Source organism: Gobio gobio, assembly GCF_949357685.1.
Source record: "Gobio gobio genome assembly, chromosome: 17".
Classification (NCBI taxonomy): Eukaryota; Metazoa; Chordata; class Actinopteri; order Cypriniformes; family Gobionidae; genus Gobio; species Gobio gobio.
The window spans coordinates 31,500,689-31,515,251 of NC_137110.1; the positions used below are offsets into that span (position 1 = coordinate 31,500,689).

Below are 14,563 nucleotides of genomic sequence, written 5' to 3' on the forward strand. Positions count from 1 at the left end.
TTTGAAGACATCCCAATATCCACCAATCTCTGTGACAGAACATAGTGGTCAACTGTATCAAACGCTTTTGAAAGATCTAAGAATAGAGCAGCACAATATTCTTTAGAATCAATAGCACTTATAAAATAATTTAACACTTTCATAGTAGCAGTAACGGTACTGTGTTTTTTACGAAAACCCGACTGTGAATCATTTAAAATATTTTTTGTTTCTAAATAGTCTTTCAACTGGTCACTTATAAGTCCTTCTAGAACCTTGGCTAAAGCAGATAGCTTAGATATTGGCCTATAATTGTTTGGATTTGATCGGTCCCCACTCTTTAATAAAGGAGTGACATATGCTGACTTCCATACACTCGGTATTAATCCAGTTTCAATAGTCAGATTGAAAATGTGTGTCAAAGGTTCTGCAATATGTTCAGCAGCAATATTTAAAAAGTAGGGATCCAACCCATCCGGACCTGCAGATTTCTTAACATTTAGCCCTCTAAGAGCATCACATACCTCCTGTGTCGAAATAGGAACAAGTTCAAAATTGATTGGTACATTTTCCCTAAACAAAGAGTAGTCCTCTGGTCTCCTCTGTTGTTGTGTTGCATGCTCAAACAACAACCCAGAAGATATAAAGTGCTGATTTAGGGAATATAGCATACTTTTCCTATCTGTAATAATTTTATCATTGAACTTCAATATATTGGGCATTACAGCATCCCGAGAGTCAGAAGAAAGTGATTTTATAACTTTCCAAAATTTAGAAGGATTAGCTGAACTATCACATAATTCATGTACATAAAAATCAGATTTTGCTTTACGTATTTGAGAAACACATTTGTTTCTCAGGTGCCTAAAATGTTGCCAGTCTGAGATATTTTTCGATTTCTTTGCCATCGACCAAGCAAGATCGCGGTCATGAATTAAATCAGACAATTTCTCTGAAAACCACGGATTATCACGCCCTTTAACCTTATATTTCCTAAATGGAGCATGCTTGTTTATAATGTCCAAAAATAGTGATTTAAAATATTTCAATGCTATTTCCGGCTCCGGTATCAAAATCACCCTGGTCCAGTCACAGAGATTAAGATCAATAAAAAAAGCTTGTTTACAAACGACTTCAGATTTCTCTTAATTATAATACGCGGTTTACATTTTGATATCTTGGTATGTGCATACATGTGCATGAAAATAGCATGTAAATGAGCAAATGTACACCGTATGATAATTGTCCATTTTCATACCATGGAATACAGTGAAACCGGTATGTCGCTGCAACCCTATGCCCCTGATTTGTAATAAAGTTCAATGTGATTCATGCTGTAAATCAAGAAAGTGCACTTTTTTATTTCTTTTGGTTTGACAGCCTGACAGACAGACTCTGATGTGGAGTGCTACCTGGCCTAAAGAGGTGCGTCAGCTGGCTGAGGACTTTCTGAAGGAGTATGTTCAGATCAATATAGGTGCTCTGCAGCTTAGTGCCAACCACAATATCCTGCAGATAGTGGACGTCTGCAATGATGGAGAAAAGGATGACAAGTAAGCATATGATACAAATACTTTTGTTTGACCTACACATCATATTCAGACCTGCCAACCTATACACATTTTGACCTAAAAGTACGCTGGTATGTTTTGTCACTATAAACCTATGCAAAATAAAACTGGTAATGCCTTGGTGTTCAATTGTCCAGGGATGCAAACTTGTCACCTGAAATTTGTTGTTTTAGAATTAAAATGGGTGTTGTGTAGATTCATTGAGTTTTTGAAATTGGGAGAGGATGGGGGAATTTTCTGTGGACTCGAAGACAATCCCTGCATCCCAATTTGCTTACTTATACTATGCCCTAACAGTATGTACATTTTGTGATCGTAAAAAGTATATACTTTTGAGTATGTAGCAGAAGAGTATACAAGTTTTGGGACACACTACTTTGAACACACAAGAAACATTGTGCCATGAATGAAGTTATAGAAGGCTTTAAGTCCACAAATCAGCAACATTCATCATGGATTTATTGTGGTAACACTATGTAGCCATTGTATTTTGGCAGAAATAGTAAAACGTACTGCTCATCTTTTTCCAGCACTTCAAAACTCTAATATTATCATATTTAAATTTTATTTTTAATGCGATGACCAAAACATTATTTGTTCATCCTTCAAAAATGTATGAAACTAAAAGTTTCAAGATAAAATAAAATGACATTAAATTCAATAATAACCAGAGGAGCGCTTATTGACTTCCACTACTTTCACTGCTTTTGAATTAAAGGGATAGTTCACCCAAAAATGAAAATTTGACATTTATCTGCTTACCCCCAGGCCATCCAAGGTGTAGGTGTCTTTGTTTCTTCAGTAGAACACAAATGGAGATTTTTAACTTCAACCGTTGCTGTGTGTCACTCATAGAATGCATGTCAATGGTGACTAAATCTATTAGGGTAAAAAAAACATGCACAGACAACTTCAAATTAATCCATGCGGCTCGTGACGACACATTAATTTCTTAAGACACGAAACGATCGGTTTGTGCGATAAACCGAACAGTATTTATATCTTTTTTTTTTTTACCTCAAATACAACACCATGTCCAACAGCACTGAAAGCGCAGCACTTCCGCAAACGCCAGAAGTGCTCTCGCGCTCTTCTTCTTCTTCTTCTTCTTCTTGTTTTACGGCGGATCGCAAACAAATATGTGCATTACTGCCACCTATGTCAGAATACCGTTCGTATACAGTAAACAATGAGTGACGTATATGAGCACAAGATCATTTCTGACATAGGTGGTGGTAATGCACGTATTTGTTTGCGATCCGCCGTAAAACAAGAAGAAGAAGAAGAGCGCGAGAGCACTTCTGGCGTTTGCGGAAGTGCTGCGCTTTCAGTGCTGTTGGACATGGTGTTGTATTTGAGGTAAAAAATATATATAAATACTGTTCGGTTTATCGCACAAACCGATCGTTTCTTGTCTTAAGACATTAATGTGTCGTCACGAGCCGCATGGATTAATTTGAAGTTGTCTGTGCATGTTTTTTTTTACCCTAATAGATTTAGTCACCATTGACATGCATTCTATGAGTGACACACAGCCACGGTTGGAGTTAAAAATCTCCATTTGTGTTCTACTGAAGAAACAAAGACACCTACACCTTGGATGGCCTGGGGGTAAGCAGATAAATGTCAAATTTTCATTTTTGGGTGAACTATCCCTTTAATATTAAGACCTTATGAATGATAATTAAAATTAATTTTATCTACACGTCAACTCAAGATCACAGCTTTATTGCCAGCCCCCTAGTGCTACCAAATACTTTCTGTAGAATATAGTGGCACCGGTACTGCATTGTATAACGCATATATTCGAATACGGATTCTTATACAATGGTGTCAATGCAGGCAGATCAGTAATATTGTTGAATATTTAATGTCCCCAACTAAGCAAGCCAAAAGCCAAAGGCGACAGTGGCAAGGAACCAGTTCCGGTTGACCTAGTTAATGCAGTCAAGTCTATTTATTACCACGGCATTTGTCAGTAATACAGTGAAAATGGGGGAAATGTGAATAACTGCGTGCCCCTAAATGTTCTGCTTGTGCTCCTAAAAAATTCAGTAAGGGGCTACAGTGCTCCTAGTAAAAAACGTTAGTCTGGAGCCTTGTTGCCCATTAGTATATTAAATGTTAACAACAGAGCCCAAACTATTAGCCTAAATTCAGTTATTTGTTTTTAGATGTAATAATCAACGCTCAAATAACAAATTGTATGCAAACACGTAAACTGCACTTAAGGCAGTTTTTGCACTAATTTCTAAAGTCTAATTATAAATAATACATACACTTCAATTCGTTGTTGAAATATAATCATTTATACACAGTCATTTTCATGCCAGATTTATTTAAACATATATTAGTCAAGTCAATTTATATAGTGCTTTTTACAATGCAGATTGTTTCAAAGCAGCTTCACAGTGTTAAACAGGAAAAAATGCAACAGAATTTGATTCGGCTGTACAGCCGCTCTAGAGAAAACGTTGATGTCATCTAGCTCATTTCAATTATCATATAGTTACAATGTGGGCAGATCAGTGATTTTGTTTATATAGTTAATTTAGTAAATTAGATTTATTTGGATATTTAGTTGAGCATTTTGTGTCCCCACCTGAGCAAGCCAAGCCAAAGGTGTCAGTGGCAAGGAACCAAAACTCCCATCAGGTGGCATAATGGAGAAAAATAAACTCAGTCGGGGTGCCAGTTTTCCTCTGGCCAATTAACACACAGTGTATGATTATTATTCTGGCAACCTTACAGGTTCGAAGTCATATTAGGTCGAAATATTCGAAAGATCGGAGGCATCACACCGGAGACGGTTTTATTGAGGATGCTGTGTCGGTGAGGCAATTTCAGGGGGGAGTCTAATTGACATGGTCTCTGCAAACACTTCAGGGTCATGTTTGGGTGCAGGTCCACCATCTGATCTGGATACGGCCCGGATCCGGCTGACTGCAGTAAACCTTGGGATAAACAGAGACTAACATTAGCGTAGATGCCATTCTTTTTATGATGTAGCGAGGCCAATAAGGACAATACAGGTGCTGGTCATATAATTAGAATATCATCAAAAAGTTTATTTATTTCACTAATTCCATTCAAAAAGTGAAACTTGTATATTATATTCATACACACAGACTGATATATTTCAAATGTTTATTTCTTTTAATTTTGATAGGGCTGTCAAAAGATTAATCGTGATTAATCGCATCCAAAATAAAAGTTTGTGTTTACATAATATATGTGTGTGTACTCTGTTAATTATTATTTATATATAAATACACACACAAGCATGTATATATTTAAGAAAAAAATATTATTTTTATGTATAAAGCATTTATATTTATATATATTATAGATTATATAAATGTATATACAGTATATACATGCAAATATTTATTAAATATATACATGAATGTGTGTGTATTTATATATAAATAATAATTAACAGAGTACACACACATATATTATGTAAACACAAACTTTTATTTTGGATGCGATTAATCACGATTAATCTTTTGACAGCCCTAAATTTTGATGATTATAACTGACAACTAAGGAAAATCCCAAATTCAGTATCTCAGAAAATCAGAATATTACTTAAGACCAATACAAAGAAAATCTTGGCCAACTGAAGACAATGAACATGAAAAGTATGAGCATGTACAGCACTCAATACTTAGTTGGGGCTCCTTTTGCCGGAATTACTGCAGCAATGCGGCGTGGCGTGGAGTCTGTGGCAATGCTCAGGTGTTATGAGAGCCCAGGTTGCTCTGATAGTGGCCTTCAGCTCTTCTGCATTGTTGGGTGTGGCATATTGCATCTTCCTCTTCACAATACCCCATAGATTTTCTATGGGGTTAAGGTCAGGCGAGTTTGCTGGCCAATTAAGAACAGGGATACCATGGTCCTTAAACCAGGTACTGGTTGCTTTAGCACTGTCTGCAGGTGCCAAGTCCTGTTGGAAAATTGTGCTCTAAAACTTCCTGGTATACGGCTGCGTTGACCTTGGACCTGCGTTTAGACCTTGCAACTAAACACCACTCTTTATATTTGAGCGATAGCATTGAAGAGCTGTTTCGATATATGCAAGTTGCTTAAAGCTGGGCTCACACTGTACGAGTAGATCGCATGCGATGTAAAGCCAAAAGAGATAGCCTATCAAATGCATCAGCTATTGATATCAAGAGGATTTAGCATTTACAATTTATGTATATAAATGATTATTATTATTATTAGGGTAGTCCTACTTTTATTATTAAATTGATATTACATTTAATTTGCCCCCGTGATAATTTCATAATGCATTAATGCACAACCGACGCTGCATAATAAAAGAATAGATAGATTAGCTTACTCCTCATTATTTAAATACATTTTGCCCAATTAAACAAGGAATTATAGGCCTATAATTAAAATTATTATCAGTCTATAATATGTCAGTACACTACAATAATATCAGTATTATCAGAAAGTAAGAGCAGCTTTATTTCAAAAACAACTTGTTTAACACGAAATGGGCCTATACTTCTCTTCTAATTTGTTTCACAATATGGGCCACAAGAGAAATATTAAGAATATAAATTCAGACAGTTATAGGCTATACGTTATCAGCATATGTTAAGGCAGATTTATATAAATTACGAGATATCTCTTGTCTCTGTGAGAATATGCGCCGAAAGCTTGTCAGATTTTACTTTCACTTTCTGTAGTGAATAATTGACTAGGTTTGAGACTTCACCGACTCTCGCGCACATTGTGTTTTTGTGTGATATCCACTGACTCGCCTTCATGATTTAAAACGAAAAAGAAAAAAAATCTATATTGCGCCATGAAAATTGCTCTTGTTTCCCTCTGTACACTGCACGAACTATGAAGAAGATGTCTCCTTCCTCTCCTGTCTTTATTTCTATTCTCATCTCTGTGGGCAGTTGATGTTAAGTTAAAATTACCTCGTTACATTGTGATGCAATATGTTATTCCATTTGGAAAGATATTTCATTTACGCTACTATAGTTGCAGCTTGAAGTCGCGCTGGTATTAAAAAATATTTTTAAGGTATTAAAAAAGGTAGTAAAAGATATTAAATTAAACTTGAGAAGTTCTGTATATACCCTGCTGTTGTTCAAGAGTGGCTTGACAAAAGGAATGCGACAGCTGAAACCCATGTCTTGCATACGTTCCTAGCGTAGTGGTTCTTGAAGCACTGACTCTTGGGTGTGGTTATCCCTATTGCTTGTACACTTTTTTCTACCACATCTTTTCCTTCCCTTCGCCTCTCTATTAATGTGTTTGGACACAGAGCTCTGTGAACAGCCAGCCTCTTTTGCAATGACCTTTTGTGTCTTGCCCTCCTTGTGCAAGGTGTCAGTGGTCATCTTTTGGACAACTGTCAAGTCAGCAGTCTTCCCCATGATTGTGTAGCCTACAGAACTAGACTGAGAGGCCATTTAAAGGCCTTTGCAGGTGTTTTTAGTTAATTAGCTGATTAGAGTGTGGCAAATACATCAAAACAGGGCAAATACATTAAAGATAATTAGCAAATATGACTATATGTCCAGGTGGAAACTGTCAAAACGGCAATCTCTCAGAAAAACACATGCATCATTTTCAATGTCAACAGTAAGAATAAGCCAATTTAAGTGCAAAAAGTGCCCAATATAAGAGATCGGAAGAAGTAATGTAAATAACAGGCATTCACACACGGAGTACTTACCAACACGATCATCATTTTTGAGAGAAATAGTAAAGGTGAATGCATATATGAACAAGTTCTCCGTTTAGGATTAGAACGAATTCAACCAAGCGCTCTTTCGTGACGTGAATGCTTACGTTACTGTTTATCATATGTCCATCATCATATAAAGCCCGCCCTGACAATATCATTGGTCCGAACAGCTCCTGTTCGGGCATAGTTGCTCCACAACGGATCATTTCCAGACAGAATTTCCCGAACTCAAATGTTGTGGGCGGGGCTAAATTCGGCTGGCATCCAGGCTAACATAAAGCACCAAAACTTCAACAGAATTATATTTGAAACTAGACTTCTGAGTAATACTGAAGATATTATTATAAATTACAGCAACACCTTCCTTTACCTTTCAGACATGGCTCGTGTTTATAACAAATAATCTTGTGGGGTGGACTCATTTAAAGTAATGTAGTCGTCAGGTTTTAGCCAGGTTTCTGTCAAACACAGCACATCTAGATTATTATCTGTAATCATATCATTAACAACAAGCGCTTTTGGGGAAAGGGATCGAATATTCAGCAGTCCAAGCTTTATCATTTGTTCATCTGTATTATATCTTGTTTATTTGTTGGACATCAATTAAATTTTTACTGTTGAATGGTTTTGATGGTTTTTTGTATTTACTAATTTGGGGGAACAGACACAGTCTCTATGTGATAATCTCTAGGTGAAAGAGTCTCTGTGTTGGGATTTATCTGACTTCTGTGACGTGAGACAGCTAGCAGACGGTCAGTTTAGCCAGTCTGTCTGCTTCCTGATCTGGGCCCCAGTTAATCAAGGTTTAGCTCTAAGACTTTGTGCCAAATTACTAGAGAGAAGAGCTGCCTTTTTTCAACAGGTCAGGTCTGCCCCAAAAGCTTTTCCAATTGTCTATGAACACTGTTATTTTGCAGACACCACTTGGATAACCAGCCATACAGACTACCGGCACATCCGGGAACTTAACTGTCAATTTCGTCAACGCCCCTTTTTAGGGGAAAATAAACTAGTGTTCATTTTGTCACCTATTTTTAATTTAGTCTTAGTCTTAGTCTTGTGCCAAATGTCCTTGTTAGTTTTAGTCATATTTAGTCATTCACATATCTTTTTTTGTTAGTCAAGTTTTAGTCGACTAAAAGTCTCATCATTTTAGTCTAGTTTTAGTCAAAAGACAACTCAAGGTATCTTAGTCAAGTTTTAGTCGACTAAAAGTCTTGTCATTTTAGCCTAGTTTTAGTCAAAAGAAAACTCAATATATTGTGTGGCAAAATAAGTTGCATAAAATATATATAACCTGTATAATATATGTGCCACAACACATAGCTAACTGGTTGATTTACAGCGTAGATGCCTAAAATCAGCATTAGCTTATGAAACGATGGGCACACATATCGATTTTGATCTTGATAGAGTATGAATTCATATGTATATAGCCTACTGTACATATAAGGAAAAATAAGTTTGCCTTTTAGCACTATTTTAAACTTTTTTGGGGTTAAATTAAATTTGCTTGCATTCTTTACTATTCACTATTATTAACATTTTAAAATTTCACAAATAAGTAAGCAGTTATGATCTGCAATACTTTCTTGAGCAACTAGACTACATGTATATTTATTAAAGAGCCATACAGGCACCTGGGTAATGGCATTACAAATGAAAATTTTTATTTTTCCAGCCACAAAATGATACTAATTTGCCTCTTTGCATTGGAATTCTCTATTTTAACCTTAATTACTACACCATTTGTAATATTTAGAAGAAAAATGTTTTAAGTGGTAATTAATGGACCATAATTATTGCACAAATAGTATTTAGTACCAAAATATCTCCTCAAAATATTCAATAAATATTATTGAACTAAAATATAGCTATTTAAAATATAGCTATTTAAAATAGGCTATTTAAACTATTTGAAAAATAGTTAAGGTATGGTCACATTTGACCACCAATGAGTATGAGTGTGACTAATTAGTAAGGAATACCTGAGGGCTGAATACAAGAAAAAACATTAACATTAATGTTAACAATGTTGCATCTCCATCACTCTTCATAATAAAATGATACTGTAAATGTGGTTGACGTAATAATCAATGCACACTATGCTGTATTGTTTACCAAAAATTGCTACAAACACCTGTATAGTGAAGCTGTATCCGCGGCTTACGCCATTCAAATATATTGACACAGCTACAAGTATTGAGCGCTCCGGGAACCACGTGACTGCGCGCGCCACCGTGAGATGACAGGCTGGCAGCAACAGGAGTATGAGCAACAGCGCAAACTCTTTCGGAATATGATGCTTCCTGATGTGCTTACTTAGCTCTTCATTTTATTTCTGTTGCTGCCAATGCAGGACTTGATCCCATAATTTCTGCTTGATGATATTATTATTATTATTAAATACTATACAATAATATTACTGTAGTAGTGTATATTCTGGGTGTAATTTTCATAAAAACTACAAAAACAACTGTATTAATATTATTCGTGTTACCTATTTCTCCAGACTTCTGCGGTTATTGGAGGAGATAATGAGTGAGAAGGAGAATAAGACGATCATTTTTGTGGAGACAAAGAGGAGATGTGATGAGTTGACCAGGAGGATGAGGAGAGATGGGTAAGAGACCACAGTACTGCATGAGTTATGTGGGTTTGTGGATGACCTTAGTCACGTTATCTTATGATGGAATATTCTGTCCAGCTGGCCTGCCATGGGGATTCATGGAGACAAGAATCAACAGGAAAGAGACTGGGTTCTGAATGGTGAGCACTTAGGGCATTTTGGACTTTTGTTTTCCTCCACCCAAAGTAAATACTAGTTGGTTCCAGTAGTAGTAAAATTTCACAGCCTTTAAAGGTGCACTGTGTACATTTTAGCAGCATGTAATGTTGAGGTTGCGAATTGCAACCGCCCATCGCTCACCCCTCCCTTTCGAAGCACAGAGAAGCTAAGGTGGCCGACATGGGACAAAAATGTCATAGTCTGAGAGATACTCATTTACTGATTCTTATATTAGTAATGTACTAATATAACTACTACAGTAATGTAATGCAGATGTTTACATTCACTTAAGAAAAAAACACCCGTTTATGTGAACCTTTTGTGTTTTTGACACTTTAAATGCAATAAGATACTAAAGATAATTCAGTTTAGTGCACGCGTTGTGACAGCTGGCTTCTGGGACCAAGTGTGGAAACACCCTCAAATGCAGTTGCCACTCCAGACTTTGCAGTGTGTATGTGGCCTGAAAGACTTTGAAACCCAACAAGCATATGGAGAAACATATGCCTCGTTGTTAGGAGACTCATGGCAGATGAAAACGTGCTCTAAAAAACATACTTGATACCCTCTGACTAGATGGAATCATGCGCATATATATATATATATATATATATATATACAGTGAGGAAAATAAGTATTTGAACACCCTGCTATTTTGCAAGTTCTCCCACTTAGAAATCATGGAGGGGTCTGAAATTGTCATCGTAGGTGCATGTCCACTGTGAGAGACATAATCAAAAAAAAAAATCCAGAAATCACAATGTATGCTTTTTTTAACTATTTATTTGTATGATACAGCTGCAAATAAGTATTTGAACACCTGAGAAAATCAATGTTAATATTTGGTACAGTAGCCTTTGTTTGCAATTACAGAGGTCAAACGTTTCCTGTAGTTTTTCACCAGGTTTGCACACACTGCAGGAGGGATTTTGGCCCACTCCTCCACACAGATCTTCTCTAGATCAGTCAGGTTTCTGGCCTGTCGCTGAGAAACACAGAGTTTGAGCTCCCTCCAAAGATTCTCTATTGGGTTTAGGTCTGGAGACTGGCTAGGCCACGCCAGAACCTTTATATGCTTCTTACAGAGCCACTCCTTAGTTACCCTGACTGTGTGCTTCGGGTCATTGTCATGTTGGAAGACCCAGCCTCGACCCATCTTCAATGCTCTAACTGAGGGAAGGAGGTTGTTCCCCAAAATCTCGCAATACATCCTCTCCTTAATACAGTGCAGTCGCCCTGTCCCATGTGCAGAAAAACACCCCAAAGCATGATGCTACCACCCCCATGCTTCACAGTAGGGATGGTGTTCTTGGGATGGTACTCATCATTCTTCTTCCTCCAAACACGTTTAGTGGAATTATGACCAAAACTTTTTTCTATTTTGGTCTCATCTGACCACAAGACTTTCTCCCATGACTCCTCTGGATCATCCAAATGGTCATTGGCAAACTTAAGACGGGCCTGGACATGTGCTGGTTTAAGCAGGGGAACCTTCCATGCCATGCATGATTTCAAACCATGACGTCTTAGTGTATTACCAACAGTAACCTTGGAAACGGTGGTCCCAGCTCTTTTCAGGTCATTGACCAGCTCCTCCCGTGTAGTTCTGGGCTGATTTCTCACCTTTCTTAGGATCATTGAGACCCCACGAGGTGAGATCTTGCATGGAGGCCCAGTCCGAGGGAGATTGACAGTCATGTTTAGCTACTTCCATTTTCTAATGATTGCTCCAACAGTGGACCTTTTTTCACCAAGCTGCTTGGAAATTTCCCCGTAGCCCTTTCCAGCCTTGTGGAGGTGTACAATTTTGTCTCTAGTGTCTTTGGACAGCTCTTTGGTCTTGGCCATTTTAGTAGTTGGATTCTTACTGATTGTATGGGGTGGACAGGTGTCTTTATGCAGCTAACGACCTCAAACAGGTGCATCTAATTTAGGATAATAAATGGAGTGGAGGTGGACATTTTAAAGGCAGACTAACAGGTCTTTGAGGGTCAGAATTCTAGCTGATAGACGGGTGTTCAAATACTTATTTGCAGCTGCATCATACAAATAAATAGTTAAGAAATCATACATTGTGATTTCTGGATAATTTTTTTTTGATTATGTCTCTCACAGTGGACATGCACCTACGATGACAATTTTAGACCCCTCCATGATTTCTAAGTGGGAGAACTTGCAAAATAGCAGGGTGTTCAAATACTTATTTTCCTCACTGTATACATATATAATATACATCTCGATTTCTCAATTTTAATCAGTTCTCATTTTCACGAACCAATATTGATTCTTAAATCCAGTTACAGCGCGAAATAAACATGAATGAGCATATGAAAGTGTGTTAAAAGATACAGTACAACTGCATTACGTATCATGTCACATGGAATCACTCAATCAGTGTTTCAACTGGAAAGACGTCAGTAAAACAGTAACGTCACATTTACCATATCCAGTGTCCATAAACTCGTTAGTCAGCTACAAAAATAAACTCTAGAGAGGAGCATATTGCTAAATATATGCACCATATTACATATTCATTATACTTTTTAATGTTCTTCAATATACGATTTATGTAATTGTTAAGTTAATATTATAACTTTATTATTAGGGATGCAGCGATACGATACTCAGTATCAGTATCGGCTTCGATACCGCAATTATTTGCCGGATTGGGTGTCGCTCAGACAGGACCAATCCAAATTGGATACTGTGCGTATACTATTGTGTTATTGTTAAAGTCCCTGTAAAGTCGAAATTAATGATGTGTTCTGAGTTTGTCACACCCAGCCAAATTTGAATCATAAAAAAATCTGCCAAGTAAATAAGATAGCTTATCAAAATCTTTAGAAAAAAAAGCAGCATTCTCTGCTCTCAAACGCTGGGGGTGTGTCCGCTGAAACCACGCCCACTTGCGGGAAAGCTGCCGTAAGCAGCACACAAGACAACACTCACGTATAGTTCACGACGGCACCAGATGTCGGCGGGACGGGAGTTTAATGTGAGGTACAGATCATTTAAAATAAACATCTTTTAATTTCTTAGTATATAGGTGCCTGGAAAGAAGTAGAAATAACAAATAACTGAAAATCAGTTGCTTTATGAAACAAAACATTATAAATTGACATTTTTCTCTTTTTTACTTGCCTTACAAAAGTCAAAAGATCCTACGAATGAACAAACCTGAAGTGTACAATACTCCTCCAAATAATAGTTCAGTAATTGGGTAATAAATGTTGTCAGCTAGGGATGTCACACTGTAAAAAATTTATAATCTTCCCAACTCAAAATTTTCTAGTGACTGGTCACATTTAAAATTTTCAATTGGCCAAATTGAATTTCTGTGAATTGAATTTTATCCATTGTGGCAACAGTCTGTTAACATGGGCTCAATTAGAAATATGTTGAGCCATGCAATGGAAAAATGTAATTTACCAACACTGTAAAAAATGTCAGGCCTCTCCAATTTCTAAATTTTCTAAATTTAGAATCTAAATTTTCAATTTGGCCAACTAAAACATTTAGATGTGATCAGTCACTAGAAAATTTTGAATTGGAGAAATGTTTTACAGTGAAACTGTGTGGTTGGTCCAATTCAATATTTTAAATTGTAGTAACAATTGTTTATTTCTCACTGTCCCAAAAGACAAAAATGACTAAAAACATAAATATATTAAGCAAAATACAGAAACAGACAACAGGGTTGACATTTTATCACATTACCTTATTAACAAGTAAATTCCAACACAGGATATTTGGGTGAAAATACCTTATTTTCAATAAGGAAAAACTTTGAATACATTCAAGAAGTCTTCTGCATAACAGGATGTCTGCATAACAAGGGCACTGCAAGCTAAAAACCTGCAAATAAAAATAAAAACTAACATTAATGACAAAGCTCCCCTGCATCACATCTGGCAAGAGACAGAACAGAAGTTTCTTCATTATATAATGAGGATGAGACGAATGAATGGACATAAGAAAATCACGAGCTTGACGTGTTTGATATTAAAAGGCAATAAAGCCCTGAAAGAGGCCGACGCCAAACGCACCGTGTTCAACAGTCGCATACCGCACATATCACACAAATGACTTAATTTCCTTATTACCTATTGTTTTAGACATATAAGACATGAGGAAAATAAAACTATTGGCTACAGGCTACCATTAGATAATTAGGCTATGTGGTAAACGAGAACACACTCATGAAACCAATGAATGCATGAACTCGTGATTCTACAAAATGTCTTTTAAACTTCATACCCGGTCATAAAGCAAAACTCTGGAGAATAATTTCAGTGCTAAATACTCACCAACGTCTTTGTGAGATGAATATCTCTATTCTCTCGGGAATGTGTTTCGGTCTTCAGCACCTGCTGGTTCGGCTCCGCTCGCGCTGCCACTCCCGCGATCCGCATTTGAAATCTCCACACAAACGGTTTTTTTTTTTCAAGCGCATTTTGCGCATGCGTATACCGTTTTTCGGACGTAGGACTTGTTCAGCCAACATGG

General features: G+C 36.9%; 1 protein-coding gene across 2 annotated transcripts in view; it reads left to right on the forward strand.

Annotated features, from left to right (window-relative positions):
- LOC307140905 (putative ATP-dependent RNA helicase DDX5) overlaps positions 1-14,563 on the forward strand; it is a 91,329-nt gene that overhangs the window by 44,176 nt on the left and 32,590 nt on the right. For both annotated transcript variants that reach the window (XM_079840695.1, XM_079840696.1), the window contains 3 exons: positions 1,360-1,532; positions 9,782-9,892; positions 9,977-10,038. In XM_079840695.1, coding sequence (XP_079696821.1) covers positions 1,360-1,532; positions 9,782-9,892; positions 9,977-10,038 — 346 coding nt within the window. The remainder of the gene's footprint in view (positions 1-1,359; positions 1,533-9,781; positions 9,893-9,976; positions 10,039-14,563) is intronic.